Raw genomic sequence first — 25,507 nt, 5'->3', positions numbered from 1 at the left:
CATCTAGGTTTGTCTGACTCCAGATCTCATGCCCCTTCCCAGATTCCATGAAGGGAAGATGAGAGCCCTGAGCCCAAGTCAGGCTGGACCTCAAGGAAGTGGTCCAGGTTATTCACAATGAGAAGAAAAGAAAGTACTGTAGGGACAGAGGAAAAAACCCAAGAATACAGAGGCAGGTAAATGTAGCTATCTTTCCCAGCATCCACCTGAATGGCCCTTTCCCTTATACAAGAGTGCTTACTGGCCTTTTGCGGCGGCCACAGGTTTGAAACTCTCAAGGCAGTGGCACAGGGGGGCTGCCCCCTCGTTTCCCAACTACTAGACCTTCCGTAGTCCTCTTCTCTCCCCTTTCCCCTCCAAAGCTTAGGAGATAGTCCAAAGCCAGAGTCAATCCCTGTCTTGGCAGAGCCCTCAGTCTATGACAGCAAGCCCTGGCACTCCTGCCTGTGTCTTCTTACTCTCCTGGTTGGAAAGCAAGCCCCAAACAAGGCAACACATTGGAAAGCAAGTAACCATAACTGTATTCTATGATATCTAAAGGGAAGACAGTGCTCATCAGTGCTTAGGTCTATTAGGCAAGACAATGCACAAATTTAGCCACAGTCACAATATCACTACCCAAATGAACAATTAATCAGTTACACAAAGTAAAAAAATCCCCAAACCTGCTCCATAGCCTCTGAACACAGTCCTAAGCCCAGACAGAGGTGATCAAAAGTGCTCTTGGGCATAATGAGGCATAGGCAAGGGAGTGGCCAGATCAATATCAAGGCCTCTCCAAACATACCCTTTCTATTTGGTATGTAAAGGACATCACTTGTTTCCTCCCAAAGTTTAAGAAGGAGATATACACCAAGCAGGTGGCGTGGTACGCTAGGCATTCTGGATATTCTGTTTTTGGGTTTCAGTTTCTTACTCCACCAAAAACACTTGGAATAAAAAATGGTGGTAAAACAATGGATGAGAATTTATTTTTTCCCCTAAAACACTGACAGTCCACTCCTTCTCAGTTCAGATTACAGCAGTGAGGCCAAAAGAATGAGAAAGGCATATATTATGTGGAAAGTCAAAACATGTAAAGCACTTAGAACAAAGCAAGTACTTAATAAATGAGCTGCTATTTTATGAGCTATTATTACATTCATTTAATTATGCAATCATAACATTCTGGTGGTGTTTGGGAAATTAAGGAGAAGGCTTTCCTAGAAGCATGATGCTTTAACCCTGGGTCTGCAGAGCTAACTCTTCTTCCTCAACCCATCAGTTCCAAAAATGCCTATGCATTACCCTCCAAGCCACCCACAGTCCCATACCTGTCTGCTGACCTGTCCAAGGATTGGCAGCTTCCAGACAAGGAATTTTCTGCACTGCTCAGGGGATCCAGCATCTGTAAGGCAAGTCAAACAATGAAGCCACACCCCCCAGCCCCAATTCCCCCCAGTGACCCAGGTTTTATGGCAAGGGCCAGCAAATGGGCTTTTTGTCAAAATACAAAAGTGTCCTTTTTCTCCCCATGCAGTGGGAAGAATGGTTAGAAAGGTACCATCCTCCCCCTTAGTTTAAAAGGCAAGTTTCCAGGAGGGAGAAAAATGCTTGGCTGTCATCCCAAGGAGCTCTAGCAGGACAGCAAAGCAGAGGCTCTGCTTTTCTTGTTGGCATGTTCTTGGCTTATTAACACTGAAGCCTGGTACTGGAGATGGCACTACCCTGCTGAGCCTTCCAGTGAGTTTGGGTGGGACCCTAATGCTTCTGTTTACACTCTATAATTTATAATTTACAAAGACAAGTATTGCCTCATTTCACAGATGAGCACTACAGGCCTAGAAAGGTTAGAAGACTTGTCTAAAGTCATAAAACTAGTTAGTGCACAGCTGATACCGGAACAAAAATGTCCCAGTTCCTGGTCCAATGCAGAGGTAATAGATAACTAAATATATTAAAATATTTCTCTGGCCCCTGGTCAAATGCAGCAACAAAAGGCCTTTGGAATCACTTTTGCTCCAATCAATGTCCTGAAGGTCCTCCCTTTCATTTTCTCTGCACAAAAGTGGGGGTGGGGGTGGGGGAGTGGTCTTCAATTTCAGAATATTGATTATCCGAGCTCCAACGTTACACATTACATAGGGGCCGGGCTTGGTGGCTCATGCCTGTAATCCTAGCACTTTGGGAGGCCGAGAGGGAAGGATCACTTGCACTCAGGAGTTCAAGACCAGCCTGGGCAACATAGTGAGACCTTGTTTCTGTTTAAATTTTTTAATTAACTAAAAAAAAAAAATTACATAGGGAAACAAAGTATCAGAATTATGAAAACTCACTAACAATCTCCATAAAATTAGTTTCCAACTCAAACATTTTTTCCCATTTAATACTAGGGTCCATCCCCACTCATAATTTCAAATGCTTTAGGTCATGCTGTCATATATGATTTTTAAAAATCTGCCAATCAAGGCAAATTCATTGCAAAGTAAAACTGCAAATGTTGCTAAGGATATAGCATAGCCAAAGTGGATGAAACCAACATGGGAAAGAACTGCTTTCAATCCATCGGATGCGTATTTGGCAAATTTAGACCAGTTAACAGAAAAAGACAAAAATGGACAAATAAATAACAGGGCAGGTGTGGTGGAGGAAGAATACCAAAGATTCACGAGACGCCTTGGGGAAAACTGCTGAGTCCTGTGAACGCCCTTGTAAAAAATGACGTTCTTTATGGTCAGAAGTCAAGCAGGGAGTGAAGGATGTTACACTGTGCTAGCATTTTGTTGTTGTTGCTGTTGTTCGAGACAGGATCTCATTCTGTCACCTAAGCTGGAGTGCAGTTCACTGCAGCCTGGGCTCGAGTGATCCTCCCACCTCAGCCTCCTGAGTAGCTGGGACTACAGGCAGGTGTGCCACTATGCCCAGCTAATTAAATTTTTTTTTTTTTTGTAAAGTCAGGGTCTTGCTATGTTGCCCAGGCTGGTCTTGAACTCTTGACCTCAAGCAATCCTCCTGCCTTGGCCTCCCAAAGTGCTGGGATTACAGGTATGAGCCACTGCGCCTGGACTGGCATAATTTTTGTTGGAAAAATTAGGCCAAAAAATTAACATGAATCATGCTTTGTTCATTCTAAAAATCAGTAAATAGATGCAATTACTTAAACCTGATTAAAGAAAAAACAAAATAAACTTATCATACTTTCACTTTTCAGTAAAGTCACACTGGAATATTCTTTCATTACATACGATGCAACGTCTGTTCCTGCTAAGTAGATTGATCTCAAATAGCCCGTTACCAGGAGCAATTCTCTTCAGCTAAAGAGGCAGGCGCTGGGGGAGGAGCATGGTAATCCCCAGCCACTGCCTTCCTTGGCCTCTTTCTAAAAGTCTGTCCTCACTAGGAGTCAAATCCTCCCATGCCTTCCAGGGCCATGCAGGTAAAGTGAAAAAGTGAAGTGGGCAGATTATAGGACCATGGAAGGGACACAGACTGAGGGCAATCAAGCTCATCTGCAATCTTTGGGATTTTACACCCAAGTCACCCCTAAAACAGCTGATATCCAGAAGTGCCCTGGTTAGAGAAACCAGAAAGGGTGGTCAGTAAAACGCCCAAAAAGGAAATCTACAGCTAGAAGCACTCCAGGTCACTATTCCAAACATGAATTTATCTGGAAGGCAGGAGTATAGAAGGAAGAAGAATACAAAGGACTTCTCATAGCCTATATAGTTTGAATAATGAAAGAAAAGTTAACGAGAATCAGTTTTTTGTAAAATCTCCCATGTGACAGCACAGGCCTTCTGTTGGATATTTTCCCCTTAAGAAATTTCCCCTTCTCAGGCCAAATCCCAGAAAGTATAAGAGCAGCCTTTTCTTTTACAATCAAAGCAAGTTTATTGAAAAGACCAGAATGACGCTAGAGATCTCACCCTTGCTGAGTTCACTAAGCCAAATTGCCATTTGCATCAAGTAAGCCACCAGTTTAAAAGTTAGCCACTAAAATGGCTGAGCCACTGTGGTACACACCCTAAGGTGATCGCTCCCTCTATCAATTAGTTCCAATGAACTGCCTTTCCCTTTAGTGCAAGTAGAACCTGTGATGTGCTTCTTGCCAATAGACTATGGCAAAGAAGACAGAACATTCATTCCTATGATTATGTGATTTTTATGACTCCATCTTTGCAGACTGGAGTAAGAGATTCTCCTGCTGGCCTTGAAGAAGCTGCCATGTTGTGAGAGGGCCCCATGGCAAGGAACTCCAGGTGGCCTCTAGGAAGGGAACTCAGAGAAGCCCTTAGGTGACATTCAGAAGAAAAGAGGAACCACAGTCCTACAGCCACAGAAACTGAATTCTGTTAATAACCATCTAAGCTTAGAAGAGAGCCTCAAACTCAAGAAAGGCAGGCAGCCTGGCTGACACCTTGATTGCAGTTTTGTGTGACCCTCAGCAGAGGACTCACTTGAGTCATGCCTGGACTCCTGACCCAGGGAACCTGGAAAATGATAAATGTATATTGTTTAAAGCCTCTAGGTTTGTGGTAATTTGTTATGGAGCAATAGATAACTAATACAACTGTCTACCATCATAAATGGTCAGACTAACCAATCCTACAGTATAATTTTGATATGGTTTACTCCCTATCTTTCATCAAGTAACAGTAAAACTAAAATATATCCAATGAAAAACATAACCTGTCACTTTAGAACCAGTCATATGTTAAAACACTACTGAAATGAGCTGGGCATGGTGGTGCCTGCCTGTAGGAACAATGAGAGGACCACGATGAAGGAAAATCTGTTAAATGCTCACCCAACAGCAAACAGACTACGTAGTTTAGATCCTTTAGATCCCATCTTTGGCAGAAATTGTTATTTGGCCCTTAAAAAGGGACAATCCATATTTGGGCAGGCCTAGTTCATAAAAGAGCTTTCAAATGTGGTTCATGTCCCTCAGTTCTGCACTGTGACTACTGAGAGCCCCTTGTTATGACCCTGGTCTGCTGATACAGGCCATGGGCATATCCCAGCCCCTCTATACTCACGCACTGCTCGCTGGTCTCTGGGATGAACTCCCCCTCACTGTTGATGCTGGTGTAGGACCCCTGCCGGGCAATGTGCTGCTGCCGCTCAGGAACATAGCCAGGGGGAGGTGAGCTTCGGCCAGGGTTCTGGGAGCCTAGAGCACATAAAGGAGGCTTTCAACAATAGAGCCCAGGGTGTGTGGCCCAAGAGGAGCAGGCATGGGGCCAACTCAGAGACACTAGGCCCTAGAGGTCAGGAATGTGACTCCGATGGGTTATGGCACCAACATCCAGCATGTGCCAGCTCCCTCAGGCAAACAAAGTCCCTTCCTAATAGGAAACAAACTCCAGAGATGGAGCAGGCACTACGGCATATCCGACCAAAAAAACCTTGGCACAAAACAGAAACCAGAATAACCCCTATGAGACCAATTTTAGCTGGCAATCAGACTAGCTTTTTAAAAAATTCTTATATATAATTACTCCTTCATAATGTCACCATCTCTCTTCCTCTAGAGCACTAACATCATTTCCTCCCATCCGCTCAATGCATCAGCTTAGTCCTCTTTAGTTTTGGGTCCCAGCAATATTTTGAGAGTGGGGACCAGGGAAAGGTAACTGAATATACCTGTGCATTTCTCTCTGCTGCCCTGTTCCCCCAGCCAGTGTCTCCCCTTATTTGTTCTCTACCTGTATCAGGTAAAAAGACCCTCCTTATGGTCTGGCCAGGATCAAAAGGCAGCCTTCTCCATTCCTACCCACTCCCACACTTCCTGTTTATGAGTAATGATATCACCTTTTTTTTTTTTTTTTAAACTGACACAGGGTCTCGCTATGTTGCTCAGGCTGGTCTGAGTAATGATATTATCTTGCATTTATGTGGTGCTTTACTTTTTGTTACACATTCACAGTAATTAACCTCATTTGATTTTCAACATCCCTACAACAGAGGTTTGGCAAATATTTTTTGAGTGCCTGTTAAGTGGCAAGCATTCCACAAGGTATTTTTATAACATTTGTTACTTCACTTAATCCTTTCAACAATCCTGAAAGCTAAGCATTTGCTTTACTTAACAGAGGAGGAAATGGAGACTCAAGGAACTTAAATCTTCAAAAAAAAAAAAAACCCAAAACACCCAAAAACAATTATTTATGTTTTACAGGTAAGAGACTATAAAACCAATTCACAGGTATTTTCACCACATCAGCTTGTTAGATGAAATGGTTTATCATCCTAATGTTAGTGAATGACAGAGGTGTGCAGAGACATACTATGTAAGTCATTGAGCAATGCTTTTCTGCCATAAGGGAGTTTGAGTCCAAGAAATCAGGTCCTCCCTCCTCCTAGCCCAAGAGCTTTTTCTGACTGGCTGTGTTGCTTTCCATGATCAGAGGAGACAAAAATGAAGCATCTTTTTTCCTTCCTAAGCTTACCAGACAAACCAAAAGAGTCAATTTTCAGAAGATTTTAAAAAAGCTTTACCAATACCCACACAAATATTTCTCGTAGCTTCAAAACTTAAACATAGGACTCTTATCCTGAACCCTTTTCCTGTTCTGAAGGGAACAAATTTATCCTGTTGTTTAGAAAACCAAAGACACAAGAGCCCTCCACTCCCTTATCTACCACCCCTTACCTTTCTCCCACGACCCAGCAATTCCCAGACACCAGGAAAAGCAGAAGTACCATCCCTCAACAATGCAGGCTACCTTCCTTGCTGGTCGGTTTCTCCAGTCTAGTTCAGGGGCTATAGCACTAGGTTTTCTGAAATGGAACTGCAGGCAAGATGCTCTGTGGAAATGGCTAAGGAAGCAAGAGAGACCAAGTTTGGTAGTTGGAGACCTTGGGAAGTACCTGACTCATTCTATTCTGTTTTATTGTTTTGTTTTGTTTTGTTTTCAGAGATAGGGTCTCACTATGTTGCCTGGGCTAGTCTTGAGCTCCTGGGCTCAGGCAATTCTCCCCGTTCAGCTACAGGCAGGTGCCACCATGCCTGGCTTCCCTCCTTTCTTGATGATAGATCCCTAGTCCAGACAATTTTAGATGGAAAATCTGAGATACTCAGTTTTAGTTTTACGTGTGTGTGTGTATACATGTTTATACATTTATGTATATATATATATTTCCTATCGCTCAAAAGCTCATGTGTGACCAGGTGCAGGCGCTCACACCTATTATCCCGACACTTTGAGAAGCAGGAGAAATGCTTGAGGCCAGGAGTTTGAGACCAGCCTGGGCAACATGGTGAGACCCCATCTCTACAAAAAATATTTTTAAAATTAGCCAAGCACACACTTGTGAACCCAGCTACTTGGAAGACTGAGGCAGGAGGACTGCTTGAGCCTGGGAGGTTGAGGCTGCAGTGAGCCGTGTTTGGACCACTGCACTCCAGCATGGGTGATGGAGCGAGACCCTGTCTCAAAGATAAAACAAAACAAAAGCTCATGTGGAGCCAGAAGCACTCAGCCTGTGCCTGGAAGTAGAGGTAGCGTACCAGGGACTAAGCATCTACAGCAGAGGGTGCTCAAGAGCCCAGTCCAGGGTCTTAGAACATCCTGGAAAAGAGGGTGGGCCTGACAGACATGGAGTTCAACAAACTCCCTGAACCAGAGAGACTACCACTATTTCAAAGACCCTCAGAAGGAAGAAAAATACTTAATGGGGAAAAAAAGAATGGCGGGGAGTCTTGCTCTGTGTGTGTGTGTGTGTGTGTGTGTGCATGCCCTTTTAGGAATGGGGTCTTGCTATGCTGCCTAGGCTGGTCTCAAGCCTTGGCCTCCCAAAGTGCTGGGATTAAAGGCATGAGCTCCCATACCTGGCCAGAGGGTTGCTCTTTGAAATATATTTTCTAAGAAGCTTGAACTATTGTTTTTCAATGACCTTCAAGAAACTGACACTGACTCTTTTTTTTGAGATGGAGTCTTGCTGTGTTGCCCAGGCTGGAGTGCAGTAGTACAATGTTGGCTCAAGGCAACTTCCACCTCCTGGGTTCAAGCAATTCTCCTGCCTCAGCCTCCCAGGTAGCTGGGATTACAGGCGGCCGTCACCATACCCAGCTAATTTTTGTATTTTTAGTAGAGACAGGGTTTCACCATGTTGGCCAGGCTGGTCTCGAACTCCTGTCCTCAGGTGATCTGCCTGCCTCAGCCTCCCAAAGTTCTAGAATTACAGGCATGAGCCACTGACTCTAATTCTTCTATATTAAGTCAGTTGTTCAGAACATATGGTTCATGTGGTTGTGCTGAATACCTTTTGATGAATTCGCTACTGAATTAGTATTGGAGAATACTTCCAATCTCCTCTTGGACACATCGCCCCAGCCTCCCTCCAAGGATGTCTCTCTGGCAGGAAAGCTAACATGGAGTCCTCAGTAATCTGGTTTCCCCACCTGACTCCAGAGCAGAGGCCAGAAACAAAATTGCTCTGAAAACAGGCATAGAATTTTGCTGGATTTCCTATCTCAACATCTCACTCACAGGGTAGAGGCCACTAATTCTGAGATAAAGTGGTATCTGAGCCATGCCTTTGAAATGGTCTCAAACAGCCCATGGAAGATAATTTGTCCTATTTTCTAAGCCCTAACAGAAACTAAAGTTACTCTGAGTGTAAATTTAGGGATATTGTGCCATGAATTAACAGAGCAATAAAATCAGCCAAGGCAATATTTTTTTCCTTAAAAAATGTTGTCACCTCTCATTTAACCCTTACTACTAACCCTGCAGTGGTGGTGCATTATCATCATCCACATTGTGCAGAGGGAAACCCAAGCCCCAAAGCCATAAAGTGACTTAATGGTGGGGCTGAAGAGAGAAAACAGGCTTTGTGACTCTCACACAGTTCAGTGAAGGCAATTTGGGGACCATAATTTATTTCCAAAAAGGGTAGGTGTACTGCTCAACACAGTGGCACAAGACAAAACTTCTCCTTGACCTGGCCAGGCTATCTGTTCCCCATGAGTAATCCCTATGGAGGATGGAGATCCCATTCACAAGGAAATATGACAGACTGCCAGGCGTGGGAGGGAGGCTAACGTGGGGACAGCACAGGGAAAGCACAGTGCCATGTTTGTTTCTTTCTTTGGAGTGCAGTGGCATGTTCATAGCTCACTGTAGCCCCAAACTCCTGGGCTCAAGGAATCCTCCTGCCTCAGCCTCCCAAAGTGCTAGGATTACAGGTGTGAGCCACCTCCACAGTGCCATGTTTCATGTAGCTCAAATTCAGGGTTGTTTTCTCCATGATCATTTGGGAGTCAGAGGCCAGGGATATAAAATGCCGCTTAGCATTAGAGGGCTTGGAGGCAAAGACAAGATGGAGGTTTAGGGGAACTCTGGACCAAGGAAACTACTCCACTTTCCAGTGACCCAGACCTCACACACCCATGTACCTGGCTGCTTCCTTTGCTACTGTAACACAAAATTCCAGCACAACTATGAAAAAAGGATGGTTTTCCTAAGCCCTATCATGCCACAAAACACAGAGAGAGCACTATTTAACCCTTTGCTTATAAAAATTAGCCTACTGCCTGCTTCCTACTTTTAGCTTTGGATGACATCTTGGTAGTTCACAAGTTCCGTGGCAATTCAGTCCACATGTCAGCAACATTTGTCAGCAGCAGAAGCAACTCTAAGGAGGTAAGCAAGGCGCACGGAGAAGAGACTAAGCTTTGAAATTAGATATACGTGGGTTCAGATCAGGCTTTGCCACTCATTAGCTAATGATCTAAGCTCTCACCTCAATTTTCTCAACTGCAAAAACGGGGAGAACTATCTACCTCATAATTTCTTTTGGAAGTTATAAATGTGCTGGCACAGGTATATATCTACATAACCCTATCTCACGGCAGGAACTCCGCAGAACCCCATTTGTACCCTTCACTCTATGTGGCAGATATATGGGGTAGGTGCAAGATGGATTCCACCCTTCTAGTGTGCCTTCCTGTAATTCAGAAGCTAATTGGCTAAAAGCTGTATTTCTAAGACTTTCTTTAGGTTCAGCCAATCACATGCACTTTTGTGAGATTAACAAGCTTCCTGCTATTCCTGAGCACAGTTACAGAAGTCTTTGGTTTTTCTGCCACAGTGTTAGCAGAGACCCCACACCTGGTCTCCAGCTTTGCTGATGCTGACAGACAGGTGTGGACCAGAGCTGAGGGGCACTGGACTTCTGGACCGGTGGCTTCCTGATTACAGAAGAGGGAGGATGCTCTGTGGTGTGTCTTAACCTAGAGCCTGCTTCTCTTTCTTCCCTCATTGATTCCATAATCCACAATGTGCACCTCTGGCTTATGGAATCTCTTCTTCCTGAAACTAGCTACAGTGGGTTCTCCTCTGCACAACTGAACCCTGACCAATACACTCTGGAGCTGTATTATACATTTTAACTAGAACAAATAAAAATGTCTCTTGTAAGGGATTGATTGGAGAGAAAAACTTCTTATTTATGAAACCTCAGACACTGGTCCAAACTATGCCCAGACAGGATGAAATGCCCTGAATCTGTTACATGGAGTGTCTGGGGTGAGACTTCCCTGGGATAAAATATCCATGGTCCCCCTGACACCTGTACCCTCCTTCATCAGTTGCACTGAACTCTCCCCTGGTTTTACGAGGTGGAATGGGACTAGCTCACATGAGGCCAGCACTACAGACCCAGGAGGGCCTTGGGGGGAAAATAGCAAAGGTTTTCTGAGCTTTTATTTCCAGCCAGAGACTTTCACTTTTTCCAATCCACACTGCGCCTGCAGAGAGCCAGTCCTGTTATCTGATGGGCTATGTGCCAGGGGCTATTGTGCACAGGCCCACAGGCTGGAGCAGGAAAGGGAAGTCTCCCCAAACCAATGGCTATCAGAGGAACCAAATGGAAAAACCAGGAGTTGGCAGAACTGCTCCAGGGCATTTTCAGTTTTGTTTTTAATCTTCATTTCAGAAACTGGGAGCCAATGAGATACACAACAGCAGTTGAGAGCAACTGAGACAGGGAGCTGAACAGGATAGGATACTGGACCATAAACTCACTAAAGGTTACATATTTACCAGCAGTGATAGCAATGAGCCAGACAGCAAAAAGCACAGTGCTATGCAAAACAGCTCATTCTGTAGGTCTCAGAAGGCTGCCTAGGCAGGGGTCACAAGCTTTCTTGGAACACCCTTCCCTGGTATTCCAGCCTGAACTTGCTCTAGCCTCACTGGGCCATCTATGCCAACAGGCCCATCTCAGCACCAACTGAAGCAAAGGAGCACAGTAGCAGTTCCACTGTTGAGAGGCCCACAGCTTCCCATGAAGGCATTTTACACAGAAGGAGAAGAGCCGGGTTTAAGCTGCCAGCTATCCTCATTCCTCCCAGTGCGCGTTAGCTCTCTACCAGCCTCCTTAACCCAAAGAAGCAGAGTCAAAGATAAACTCTCACCCTAGGATATGGTAGGTTCTTTTGCTTTGTACTCTGACTTAAAGCTGAATGACAGGCTTTCAGATTCTAGCCCTTCTCACAGAAGAACCCTAATCAGGAAGCTGATGCAGTCAGGAAGTTGTCTCTGCAGGGAGTTCTCGGGCTTTGGGTCAATGTTAATGTGCAGGTCATTGCAAGTATAAAGAGATAGCTTTTTTGGCCACCAACTATTTTGTAAACTCCTCTCTCTTCAGGGACAGATGAGATGGGGAGAGTAATCAAATCTTTTTTTCTTTCTCAATAGAAAATCTTAACTAATATTCACCCATATGCTCACAGTGGACCACACTCTGTAGAACACAGTAGTGGGTAGAATTTCCATAAGACCCTAAGAACATCTTCTGTTTCAACTTTCAAAATGCCCATTTTATTTTGGAGCCGCTACCACCATCAAAGTTTCTGATCTCATCTAGCATCATAGAACTTATAGCAAGGAGGGAAAAAAACCTTTGGAGATGAAAGAAGCTAACCATTTTGTTTTCAAGTGTATGGTCACTACCCCTGCAGTCCTGGTTTCTACCCTTTCAAATCTGTACTAGGACTGGAAGCTGGTCCTGCGCACTGCTCTCTTTTTACTGCCCAGTTGTCGCTATAAGCCACCCTCATTCTTTCAACATTCTTTCTTGTACTCTGCCTGAATTTTCCCTCCTCGTCTCTCAGAGGCAGAGGGCTCCTCTCTTCCTTGCGAAAGCATTATAAACCGTCTACCTGGACTTGATTCATCTCCTTGATTCATCTCCTTGAGCAGGAGTCAGCTCCCCCATGGTCTCCTCTTCATCACCTTTAACCCCTTCTTTTCAGCTGTCTTTATCCCTCCCTTCATACACTTCCTCATATCTCTAGCCTAAAAACATCCTGGGCTGGGCATGATGGCTCATACCTATAATCTCGGCACTTTGGGAGGCTGAGGTAGGAGGATCGCTTGAGACCAGGAATTCGAGACCAGGCTGGGCAACATAATGAGAATTCATCTCTACAAAAAAATTAGCCAGGTGTGGTGGCAAGCGCCTGTGGTCCCAGCTATTTGAGAGGCTGAGGCAAGAGGACTGGAGGTTGAGGCTGCAGTGAGCCACGATGGCACCACTGCACTCCAGCCTGGGTGACAGAGAGATGGGGTTCTGCCATGTTGCCTAGGCTGGTTTCGAACTCCTGGGCTCAAGCAGTCCACCCACCTTGGCCTCCCAAAGTGCTGGGATTACAGGCATGCACCACCGCAACTGGCAGGCCCACCATTTCACTACCAAACTCCTAAAAAACCTGATTGCCTCCACTCAGGGGTTGGAGTATGGCTTGCCTCACTATGGGACCAAGTGGCAAGATAAGGACAAAGACAGAGTGAGAACTGAGGCAAAGGCACTTAACAAGATGAACTTAGACCATACAGGAGTCAGAATTTCCTTCTTTTATTTGTATGTATTTTCCAAGGTTTCTAAAATGAGTACATTTTTTTTTTTTTTTTTTTGAGACAGAGTCTCACTCTGTTGCCCAAGCTGTAGCACAGTGGCACAATCTCAGCTCACTGGAACTTCCACCTCCCAGGTTCAAGTGATTGTCCCACCTCAGCCTCCCAAGTAGCTGGGATTACAGATGCGCACAACCACACCTGGATAATTTTTATTTTTTTATTTTTTTTTGAGACAGAGCAAGAGTCTATCCAGGCTAGAGTGCAGTGGCATGATCTTGGCTCACTGCAACCTCTGCCTCCCAGGTTCAAGCAATTCTTCTGCCTCAGTGGCCCGAGTAGCTGGAATTACAGGCGCCTGCCATCATACCTGGCTAATTTTTGTACTTTTAGTAAAGACAGGGTTTCACCATGTTGCATAGGCTGGTCTCGAACTCCCATTCTCAGGTGATTTGCCCGCCTTGGCTTCCCAAAGTGTTGGGATTATAGATATGAGGCACTGCACCCCGCCGACAAGTCCTTTAGTTGAGGCTTGGTTACATGGCTTAAGGGCACTACCCAATGTATCAAGGAAAAATATTGCTTGAGCTTCAAAGGTAGGTAGAATTTCCGTAGGCCAAGGTATGAGAGAGGATATCATCAGGTAGGGAAATTCCACCTGCCTGCCTGGTGATCTCCCCACAGGGAGATTAACTCTTTTGGATTAACTCATTACTTAGTAGGGGGTTTTTTGGTTTGTTTGTTTTGTTTGTTTAGCATGAACTAGTTTAACAGACTAAATGGCCTGAAAAAAACCTGGAATTCAAGGTGTGCATATTATGATGGAAAAAACAAATGGTAAACATGATACCTAGCTTCACATATTTGAAAAACTGTCATATGAAAGATTTTATCTGTGTTTATTTGCTGCTCAAGAGAGCAGTACTAGAATCAGTAGGTAAAGTGAGAGAAAGCTGATTTTCAATCCAAAATAAGGAAGAATTTCAAATAAATAAACAAGTCTGGAATTTGATTGGGCTACCCTGCGCTTCCCCATCAATGCAAATGCTGCAGTGTGAACTGAGTAGCCCGCTTGCTGCACAATCACTAAATATTCACATGTATGTAAATGATGATGGGAAGGAGGCAGCAGAGGAACCCAGTGGAAGGCTGAATTGCTAAGGCTTACTAACCAAGGACTTCTTTGACCCCATTTCTACTGCTAGGACTCTTCCAAGTCTCTCATGCTAGACCTTGACTCCTGTCTCGGTTTCCCTTCCAGAAAGTCTTATCTGTACCAGCACACAGCAAGCACTCAGACATTTGTGAATGAAAAGAACAGGTTTCTGTCTCTTACCCTTGGTCTGTCCTTACCAACCTGGCTGGTTCTGTGTAAGGCCTTCTCCCCACACTCCTAATTTGCTTTCCTACTTTGCTGGTTACTCCTTTTCTTTGTCCTTCACAGACTCATCCTCTTCTAACTGGCCACTAAGTGTTGGGTTCCGAAGGCTCAATCATGGACCCTCTTTTCTTCTCATTCTATAGTCTCTGCTTAGGCACTCTCCCCTGGGCCCATGGTTTCAACATAACAATTTCCAATATTTTTTCACTAGCCCTGATTTTCTCCCCTCTGAGCTAGAGACCCATATATCTAACTGCCTCTCTGATATCTCCTGTTGGCTATATCAGAGGCACTTCAATACCAACATGTCTAAAACATTAAGTCTGCCCCTTCCCATCACCTGGAACCACGCTCTCTTTCAATATTCCTGTCTTAGTGAAAGGCGATGCCATTTATTCATCTCCACAAAGCAGTAATTTACCTCCCTCTCTCTCAATATCTGCAAATTATTTTTCTTCCTTCCTTTCTCTCTTTTTTTTTTTGAGATGGAGTTTTGCTCTTGTTGCCCAGGCTGGAGTGCAATGGTACCATCTCAGCTCACTGCAACCTCTGCCTCCCGGATTCAAACAATTCTCCTGCCTCAGCCTCCCTAGTAGATGGGATTACAGGCGCATGCCACCACACCCAGCTAATTTTTGTATTTTTCGTAGACAGAGGGTTTCACCATGTTGGCTAGGCTGGTTTCAAAGTCCTAACCTCAGGTGATCCACCCATCTTGGCCTCCCAAAGTGCTGGGATTACAGACGTGAGCCACCACACCCCGCCTCATTTTTTTTTTAAATGAGATTGGGTCTCACTATGTTGCCTAGGCTGAGCTCAAACTCCTGGAATCAAGCTATCCTCCCACCTTAGCCTCCTGAAAACACCTGCAAATTCAATCCAATACTATAGTAATTCTTAAGCCTTTTGGTCTTAGAACCCCTTTGCACCTTAAAACTGAGGGCACTTCGCTTTTATTTATGTGGGATGTATCAACTGATATTTACTGTATTTGAAATTAAAACTCAGAAACTTTAAAAACATTTTCTCAGGAGAAACTAGTAGAGGAAAAAATAAATGTTAAGAATACAATCATATACAAGCACACATGCCCTTAAGCCAGTACAGTGATGACATCACCTCAGGCACATGACCTCTGGAAAACTCCACTGTACACTTGTGAGATAACTGTCATGTCTCAGCATGATTATGAAAATAATTTTGAGGGCCAGGCGTGGTGGCTCATGCCCGTAATCCCAGCACTTTCGGAGGCTGAGGCATGTGCATCATGAGGTCAAGAGATCAAGACCACCCTGGCCAATGTGGTGAAACCCCATCTCTACTAAAAATACAAAAATTAGCTGGGCATGGTGGCGCATGCCTGTAGTCCCAGCTACTTGGGAGGCTGAGGCAAGAGAATCGCTTGAACCTGGGAGGTGAAGGTTGCAGTGAGCTGAGATTGTGCCACTGCACTTCAGCCTGGTGACAGAGCGAGACTCTGTCAAAAAAAAAAAAAAAAGAAAGAAAAAGAAAATAATTTTGAACTCACAGGGTCAAAGGACCCAAGGGACTCCCCAGGATTCCCAGAACACACTTTGAGAACCACCAAAACAAAACACCATGTTCTGTCGGTTTTACCTCTAAAAGTTCACCTGTTCCTTCCCTCTCTCTACTTCACCAGCCTACTCCAAGCCCCAGTTTTCTCTACCTGGACCACTGCATTAGCCTAATGCAGTTCCCTGGTATTCATTCTTGCCCCCTCCAATCTGTTATCCACACTGCAGCCAGATCAATCTTTTCAAAATACAAATATGGACATGTAACACCACCCACTCCTCTTCACTTAAGAACTCTAAAGTAGCTTTTCACTGCTTTCCATGCAATGATCAGAATCTTAATCAGGGTCCACAAGGCTCTGCCTCCCTCCCCAGCTTCATCCTGCTCTCCCCTTCCCCTTGCTCCCAGCTCTCCAGCTATCCAGACTTCTTTCCATTTCTCAGACATACCACACTTCCTCTTGCCATCAGGCCTCTGCTCTTGTAACATCCCCTGTCTGGAACCCTCTTCCCTTGCATCCCTTTTGCCTAACTCCCAAATCTCATTCATGCCTAAGGCATTCCTGGCCCCAAGATCAGGATCAGGTCCCATCCCTTAGTTATAGTCCACCATTTCTTTCTTTCTTTTCTTTTTTTCTTTTTTTTTTTAAGACAGAGTTTCACTCACTCTGTCACCCAGGCTGGAGTACAGTGTGCAATCTCCACTCACTGCAGCCTCAATCTCCCAGGCTCAAGTGATCCTCCTGCTTCAGTCCCCTGAGTAGCTAGGAGTAGAGGCACTCACCACCACGCCCAGCTAATTTTTGCATTTTTAGTAGTGACAGGGTTTTACTGTGTTGGCCAGGCTGGTCTCAAACTCCTGGCCTCAAGCAATCCACCTACCTTGGCCTCCCCAAGTGCTGGGGTTATAGGCGTGAGCCACCATACCCAGCCCATTTCTTAGTTATAGCCCACTTGCAGCACCACACACCTTTCAGTCACAGTTTGTAATTATACATTAATGGCATCATAACAAGTAAATGTCAGTCTTTCCATGGATTGCAAAGGCCACAGGGACAGGGCCTGTGTCTTTTTTGCTTCCCATATTTCTGGCACATAGTAGATATTTTGGTAATTACTTTTTTTTGGAGACAGGGTCTCGCTCTGTTGCCCAGGCTGGAGTACAATGGCACATTCATGGCTCACTGAAACCTCTGCCTCCCAGGCTCAAGTGATCCTCCCACCTCAGCTACCCAAGTACCTGGGACTACAAACACGCACCACCACAGTTGGCTAATTTTTGTATTTTTTGTAGAGAAGGGGTTTTGCCATGTTGCCCAAGCTAGTCTCAAACTCCTGAGGCTCAAGCAATCCACCCATCTCGGCCTCCCAAAGTGCTGGGATCACAGGCATGAGCCACCATACCCAGCCAGTAATTATCTTTTGAATGAATGAACAAAAATGTAGAATGATGGAAGAGAGATAAGAAAACATGATAGTTGGGGCGTGGTGGCTCACGCCTGTAATCCCAGCACTTTGGAGGCCAAGGCAGGCAATCATCTGAGGTCAGGAGTCTGAGACCAGCCTGGTAAACATGGCGAAATCCCATCTCTACTAAAAACACAAAAATTAGCTGGGAGTGGTGGTGCACACCTGTAATAGGCTGAGGCAGAAGAACTGCTTGAGCACATGAAGCAGGGGTTGCAGTGAGCCAAGATGGCATCAAGGCACTCCAGCCTGGGTGACAGAGTGAGACTGTCTCGAAGAAAAAAAAGACAACATGATAAATATTATAATGGTGATGGGTATCAGGGGCAAACATTTTCAGTGGCTTCCCACTGCCTACCAAAAAAGCCTAAGTGCAGTTGAGAGTCCCTTAGAAAACACCCAGGCATCCTTTTTCTTGGCCTTCTCTACTCCTCCTCCAAATGTATCAGCCAGCCTGGACCTGAAGTATAGTGAGCTCTCCACAGACGTAGTTTAAAAGCCCTTTCTCCCGTTGTCCCCTATGGAAATCCTTCATAATCTTTCAAGGTCCAGCTGGGACAGCTCCCCTCAGAATGCATATTCCAGATCATTCCAGTTAGAAATCATCTCTCCCATTTCTTGGCTCTATGGAAAGGCTCACAGGTTCCATCCATTCTCTTGCCACATCTACCTTACCCCACACACACTCCAAAGTCCCTGGGGTTCTTGGAACCCACCAAGTTCTTTTGTGATCAGCCTGGCAGGTGCTCCTTACTACGCCTGAGATATCTATCTCTACTTGATGTTCAGTAAATGTTCCTTGGAGTGTCAGCTCTGGTGTTGCCTGTTCTGTGAAAGCCCTTCTCTCCCAGGCTGAATCTGCTCCAGCCACCCTTGCTCTTCCACATGCTTCGCTGCAGCATTCATCTCAGCCCAATGGCTGGTACTTAATGCTTTGCTGAATGAAGGAAGGATCTAGGTATGCTAAGAGGCTGTGTTGCCCATTTTCCAGATAAACAGGAACTACTTCACAGAAATCTCGTTCCTCAGCATTCTCAGCCAGGAAAATAATTTCTATATATAGCTCCCAATAACATGGAGGAAGGGTCCAGTGGCTGAGTATTTAGCCCCTGCCTCCATGCACATATCATAGGTTCTTGCTTGGGGGCAGGAGACCCAGTTATTGCCCCATCAATCCTTACTGATTACAAGGGACCATGCTGCCCCCCTCCATCCCCTCAATCTCCACAAGGACTATGGAAAAGAGGCCAAACTGGCAGAGCTTACCAGGCTCTGAGGCACCCAGATTCCAGGGCCAGAGATGCTCTGGCTAGGCTCTCCTTGCTAGGGTACTAGCTCTCCCTCCTCAACCAACACATCCCCCAATTATCTACAGAAATCTGAAATGCATATACAGACTTTCAGCCTGGCAATACTTAGTACCAGTACTTGCCTGGATTCTAGAAGTTACTCAATAAAGCAAAGTCAGTACCTCGGCAACATATTTTTCCTGCAACTCCCTCATAAGGCATATTGCAAACAGACAAACTCAGAAACAGTGCTTAGATCTCTCAAGCTCAGCTCAGGATTTTCAGAGGACAGTTCAATTTGAAGCAATCCTACCTATATGGATAAGGCAAAGCTGGCTTTCTAGCAGCAGCAGGGGTCTCCACAACATTAAGGCAGCAGGCTCAACACGATGTTTGATAAGGCCAGATTTCCCTTTTGATACAAGTTTCACAATTCAAGAAATGGGCTTTCTCCCCAGACTCTCAAAAGTGGGATCCACAGGAATCCTGGATTAACTAGTAATAATTCACAGGCCTGATTTAGATTCCTGTCCTGGGAAGGACTAGTAGCAGCCACAGAGCTTTCTGACTAGTTAGCAGAGGGTTGTATATACAGTTGGCCCTCCATAGCTGCAGGTTCTGCATCTGTGGATTCAACCAACCATAGATTGAGAATATGTGGAAAATTATTAAAAAAATAACAATAGCAAAAAAAATACAAATAAAAATTTAGCATAAGAACTATTTACATAATATTTACATCATATTAGGTATTATAAATAACCAGAGATGATTTAAACTATAAGGGAGGATGTGGGTAAATTATATGCAAATACTACACTATTTTATTTCAGGGACTTGAGCATCCACAGATCTTGGCATCCACAGGAGTCCTGGAACCAATCTCCTACAAATACAGATAAATGACTGTACTATGTCAACAGTCTCCTTTCCTTCCCAGACAACTAAGCTTGACTCTCTCAAAAGTTTCATTGGTCAGCATCTTCCCTGAAGTATAAAGACTTCTCGGGAATCATAAGCAAGAGGTCTAAGGTTAAAATTCAAACTTAGACCTGACTCCTAACTTTATAAGTCTCTATTCTTCACAAGAATGGTCAAAAGTGAGTGTAAACACAGCTGGAAGTCTTTAAGTAGATGTTTGAGGCGATCACTTTTTCAGGAATGTTTAAAAGGAATTTAATCACACTACTACATCACTATATTTTAAGTTCCTTGAGAGTCAGGATACCATCCCAGTTATTTCTTTGCCCTTCCTCTCTAAATAAAGGCATAGAGGATTACTCCACGCGGAGTAATAGTCAATAAATATTTGATGATTATTTAATTAACAAATACTTGTTGCTTTTTTAAAATGTGGGCAGATAAAATAGAGGGCGAGAAAAAAGCGGTGAAATACTCACTGACGGAGAGGTGCCTGCTTCTGGGCTCGGGGGGCTGGTAGATAGTATTTATATCCCCTGCAGACTGGGAAGCCTTGATCCGCACCTGTCTGGACACCCCAGAGTGGGGAGAGGAACTGTTCTGTAAAAGAAGAGGAAAAAGGCCAAGCTAAATCTTTACACAGTCAGGCCTATCAAGGCCTTCTCACCCTTTTCCTAAGGACTCCCTGCACGCTCAGCCACCTTCATGCTTTTAATACATGAGTTACCCAGCTTTCCCCCAAATCTGACTCCTCTACTTGTCTCCACAAACCACTATTTGCTCAATATAGTTTTACAACTTCAATGATATATGAGCGCTGAGACCTAGCGCCCCAGTTTAACAGGTGATGATCCAGACATGGAGGAATAACAGGCATTCCTGTAATAATCTGCAAAACAAAAGAGAGCTGTAAATACCCTCTCATAAAATTCTTCAGAGAGTTTAGGAAGAGTAGCAGAAAATTATTTCTGCAGAAGAGGGAGTCAGAATAGAAAATGAATGATGGCAACTTGCCTCCCCAACAAAATTCTGGTTGCTATATATGTATTTAATCTTATTGGTTGATTGACTGACACAGAGTCTTGCTATGTTGCCCAGGCTGGACTCAAAACTCCTGGGCTCAAGGGATCCTCCCACCTCAGCCTCCAGGTTAGCTGAGACTATAGGTACATGCTACCATGCCCAGCTTATATATGTATGTTTAAAAGTAGCTCAATATGCTTCTTTTTCCCAACCATAATCACTCCCTGAACATTAAGAAGATTCCAGAGGCCACGCGCGGTGGCTCAAGCCTGTAATCCCAGCACTCTGGGAGGCCGAGATGGGCAGATCACGAGGTCAGGAGATCGAGACCATGCTGGCTAACACGGTGAAACCCCGTCTCTACTAAAAAATACAAAAAATTAGCCAGGCGAGGTGGCGGGCGCCTGTAGTCCCAGCTACTCGGGAGGCTGAGGCAGGAGAATGGCGTGAACCCGGGAGGCGCACTCCAGCCCACTGGGCGACAGAGCGAGACTCCGTCTCAAAAAAAAAAAAAAAAAAAAAAAGAAGATTCCAGGGTTTACACGTAAATCATCTCAGGATCATGTTCAATTGAGAAAAGCTATCATAAGTACCATTCTGCCAGGCAGAGGTCAAGGGCCTGAGACGAGGGTCAGCAATCCTCCCAGCACCCACTCACTCTTTCCACCCGGCCCAGTTCAGCCACCACAGAGAAAACTAAGCAACAAAGGGGGGACTTTACACCGAGAAAGCTTAAAACTAAACCCTGGAGGTAATCAAGTGATGTCAGGATGTGATTACAAATAAGCAGGGCACTGGTGAGAGCGGGGGTGAGAGCTCAGGATTTAAACAAGTTGGTTCAAAGTTTCTACTTGCTCCTCTATCTCCTCTACCTCCCCCTAACAAAAAAAGTCTGATCTAAACAAACTCTATATCCTGTCCTCCAGGAAAAAGGTTTCCCGCTCTCAGGGGAGAGTTCAGCTGCCAAGCAACCTCCCGTAGTCCCCTTGCCAGACTTATCACATGCAGGTTGTCTTGAAAAACTGCCTTGCTCTAACGGGAAGTCAGAATCAAGGGGAAGTGAATGTTCTTGCTGAAGCCTCCAATGTGCAATAGCTCTCTGCTAAGGGTCAAAAAGGAAACAACAGTCAAAGCTACATACTGGGGAGGCAGGCAAGTGAAGGGCAAGGGAGGGCCACAGCCTTGCACTCAAAGAAGAGGTGAATGATGAGCACCCTGCCACCTGCCTGAATGCAGGGCCTTACACATAGTGGGAATTCAATAAATCATGGCAACGTGAATTTGAAATGTGTACCAAAGGACATACAATCTAAACCCTCAATTAGAAAATTTTTTTTTTTTTTTGAGACGAAGTCTGGCTCTGTCATCCAGGCTGGAGTGCAGTGGCCAGATCTCAGCTCACTGCAAGCTCCGCCTCCCAGGTTTACGCCATTCTCCTGCCTCAGCCTCCCGAGTAGCTGGGACTACAGGCGCCCGCCACCTCGCCTGGCTAATTTTTTGTATTTTTTAGTAGAGACGGGGTTTCACCATGTTAGCCAGGATGGTCTCGATCTCCTGACCTCGTGATTCGCCCGTCTCGGCCTCCCAAAGTGCTGGGATTACAGGCTTGAGCCACCGCGCCCGGCCCTCAATTAGAAAATTTAAAAGCTAGGCCGGGAGTGGCTCATGCCTGTAAATCCCAGCACTTTGGAAGGCCGAGGCAGGTGGATCATGAGGTCAGGAGATGGAGACCATCCTGGCTAGCACAGTGGAACCCTGTCTCTAATAAAAATACAAAAAATTAGCCGGGCGTGGTGGCGGGCACCTGTAGTCCCAGCTACTCGGGAGGCTGAGGCAGGAGAATGGTGTGAACCTGGGAGGCAGAGCTTGCAGTGAGCCGAGATCGCACCACCGCACTCCAGCCCGGGCAACAGAGCAAGACTCTGTCTCAAAAAATGAAAATAAAAATAAAATAAATAAAAAATCTAAAAGCTGAATTTCAATGGCCAGCACAAGCATAGATTTGTAAAATAAAAGGCTTGAGGTTGCGGCAACAGGTTAGAAAGCAGGTGAAGAGAATCAGTGAAGGTCTCAAAGCAGAGCTTCTCACACGTTAATGTACATATGAATCACCTGCAATCTTGTTAAAGTGCAGATTCTGATTCGGTAGGTCTGGGGTGGAGCTCAGAGCCTGCATTTCTAACCAGGTTCCAGGTGATGCTGACACTGCTGTTACATGGTCGACACTTCGAGTAGCCAGGTCTTAGAAGTGAGTCATGCCTCAATTGCAGGTAATGGTTCTCAACCCTAGCTGCCCACAAGAATTGCCTGAGGAGCTTTTTTTTTTTTGAGATGGAGTTTTGCTCTGTCACCCAGGCTGGAGTGCCGTGGCGCGATCTGGCTCACTGCAAGCTCTGCCTCCCAGGTTCACACCATTCTCCTGTCTCAGCCTCCCAAGTAGCAGGGACTAGAGGCGCCCGCCACCACGCCCGGCTAATTTTTTGTATTTTTATTAGAGACAGAACCCGCCTCCCGGGTTCAAATGATTCTCCTGCCCCAGCCTCCTGATTACAGGTGTGCACCACCATGCATGCCCGGCTAATTTTTTTTTTTGAGACATAGTTTCACCCTTGCTGCCCAGGCTAGGAGTGCAATGGCACCATCTCGGCTCACCGCAACCTCTGCCTCCCGGGTTCAAGTGATTTTCCTGCCTCAACCTCCCTGTAGCTGGGATTACAGGCATGTGCCACCACGCCCAGCTAATTTTTTGCATTTTTAGTAGAGATGGGTTTTCTCCATGTTGGTCAGGCTGGTCTTGAACTCCTGACCTCAGGTGATCCGCCCTCCTCGGCCTCCCAAGGTGCTGGGATTATAGGGGAGAGCGACTGTGCCCAGCCGCCTGTGGAGCTTTTGACACCTCAGACCAACAGAACCTCTGGACATAAGAGTCCAAGCACTGATACTTTGTAATACTCAGCCAAATTTTGAAAACTTCAATTTAAGGGGGCAAAGGGAATGGTATAGTAAATAAAAATAAGGTTGCTGCAAGGGTTTAGGACACCTTGAATAAGACTCAGAAGTGGGAAAGAGAGGAAGGAGGAAGGTGGGACTATGCCTGAGAATATATAGAGTGACAGGAGAGCCCACAGATATGAACTGTGTAGCTAGCAGAACATTCTAAAGACAACAAATAGAAGACAGTGACCATTCCATGAAAACCTCACTAAAGGACTCTGGGTAGAAGTGTGCTGTGGCTAACACAAACAATATTAAAAATTACCAGGAAACCACGTGTATCAGGATTTCAGTGACTGGAAGATAGGAAAAAGCCTACCCACAAATTATCTCAATAAAATATTTGGCAAGTGGATTCAACGATGCAGGGAGGAGGTAAAGCGGGGAGAGAGCTTGCTTTAGTTTGTTACATGGGAATGTAAGATAAGAAATGGCACACTGGATCACCAAGAGCATCCTGTCCAGTCCTCTGTTTTAATGGTGGTACCAAGAGATATTTGCATGGAAGACCATGATAGTTATGATAGCTGTGAAAGCATCTGAGGTGATTTAATTAAATTTACAGCTTTGCCATCCATGAATTTATTAAAGCCCTTTTAAAAATCTGCTTTGAAGCTATACAATTTCAGAATAATAGATGCCACATATATCATCTTTTTTCTTTTTGAGACAGGGTTTTGCTCAATCATCCAGGTTGGAGTGCAGTGGTGCAATCATAGCTCATTGCAGCCTGGAATTCCTTGGCTCAAGTGATCCTCCTGCCTCAGCCTCCCAGGTAGCTGGAATTACAGGCATTTGCCACCACGACTGATTTTAAAACTTGTGTAGATATGGGGGTCTTGCTATGTTACCCAGCCTGGCTTATCACTTGTTATACAAATGATTTCTTTTTTGTTCTAAGATAATGCTCAACACTCAAGAAGTTCATCCAAATTGAGATTAGGTGAATAAATCTGTGTCTTCATTATCCATGCTCTTAAATGCATTAAAGACTCTGATTATATATGCTTAGGCTGTCTGTCCTGACTAAAGAGTTCTAAACCTTTTTTTTTTTTTTGAGACGGAGTTTCGCTCATCGCCCAGGCTGGAGTGCAATAGCACAATCTCAGCTCACTGCAACCTCCGCCTCCCAGGTTCAAGCAATTCTCCTGCCTCAGTCTCCCGAGTAGCTGGGATTGCAGGCATATGCCACCACGCTCAGCTAGTTTCGTATTTTTAGTACAGACAGGGTTTCACCATGTTGCTCAGGCCAGTATCAAATTCCTGACCTCAAGTGATCCACCCACCTCAGCCTCCCAAAGTGCTGGGATTACCGGCGTGAGCCACCGTGTCCAGCCAAGAGTTCTAAACTTTTACACTATTCATATATGAAAGTGACTCCAACTCCTTGAAAACTTTGTCTTCTGGACGTTTTCTAGCTCAGTTATCTTCGAAGCTGCGGGGAATAGAATGATACAACAACTCACAAGTTCTCCTCATGGACAATATTATACTTTCTGCTTGGCTTCTAATTTTTTCCAACTGTGGAGGAACCCGGGTGAGGTTTCCTAAGGACTACAATAATTCTAAGATCCCTCTTCTGGGGCCGTTGGTGATGAAGACCAGGTAATATTTTATCCTGGAGCAGTGTACTTAAGGTATGATCTTTGGGCTGGTGCCAGTCCTTACACTGTGGTATACTGCTCGTCCTGCTCTTCCACCAAGTAAAGAAATGGAGAGGGCCCTCTGAAAAACTTTAGAGCAATGTGGCAGAGTGATTTTATGTCTATTGAATCTACTAATGAAAATTGTAGCCTTATATATACCTCTAGTTTATTTTTCCATTTCACTTCTCCGTTTTTGTATTTAAAAAATGAACTGGTACGGCCGGGCGCAGTGGCTCATGTCTGTAATCCCGGTACTTTGGGAGGCCAAGGCAGGCAGATCACAAGGTCAGGAGTTCGAGACCAGTCTGGCCAACATAGTGAAACCCTGTCTCTACTAAAAATACAAAAATTAGCCAGGTGTGGTGGCGTGTGCCTGTAATCCCAGCTACCCAGGAGGCTGAGGCAG

The 25,507-nt window shown here is 45.0% G+C and overlaps 1 protein-coding gene across 4 annotated transcripts in view; it reads right to left on the bottom strand.

Annotated features, from left to right (window-relative positions):
• The window catches only part of MAP3K3 (mitogen-activated protein kinase kinase kinase 3), a 62,880-nt gene that overhangs the window by 9,347 nt on the left and 28,026 nt on the right, over positions 1–25,507 (bottom strand). For 3 of the 4 annotated variants that reach the window (XM_011997068.1, XM_011997070.1, XM_011997067.1), the window contains 3 exons: positions 19,918–20,038; positions 5,019–5,152; positions 1,314–1,387 (listed from right to left, as the gene is read on the bottom strand). In XM_011997068.1, coding sequence (XP_011852458.1) covers positions 1,314–1,387; positions 5,019–5,152; positions 19,918–20,038 — 329 coding nt within the window. The remainder of the gene's footprint in view (positions 1–1,313; positions 1,388–5,018; positions 5,153–19,917; positions 20,039–25,507) is intronic. The other variant, XM_011997069.1, reaches the window with a different exon arrangement.

This window comes from Mandrillus leucophaeus, unplaced genomic scaffold (genome assembly GCF_000951045.1).
Source record: "Mandrillus leucophaeus isolate KB7577 unplaced genomic scaffold, Mleu.le_1.0 Scaffold530, whole genome shotgun sequence".
In the NCBI taxonomy this organism is placed as follows: Eukaryota; Metazoa; Chordata; class Mammalia; order Primates; family Cercopithecidae; genus Mandrillus; species Mandrillus leucophaeus.
Note: the sequence above shows the minus strand (reverse complement) of the source record. Positions and strands in the feature narration are given on the sequence as shown.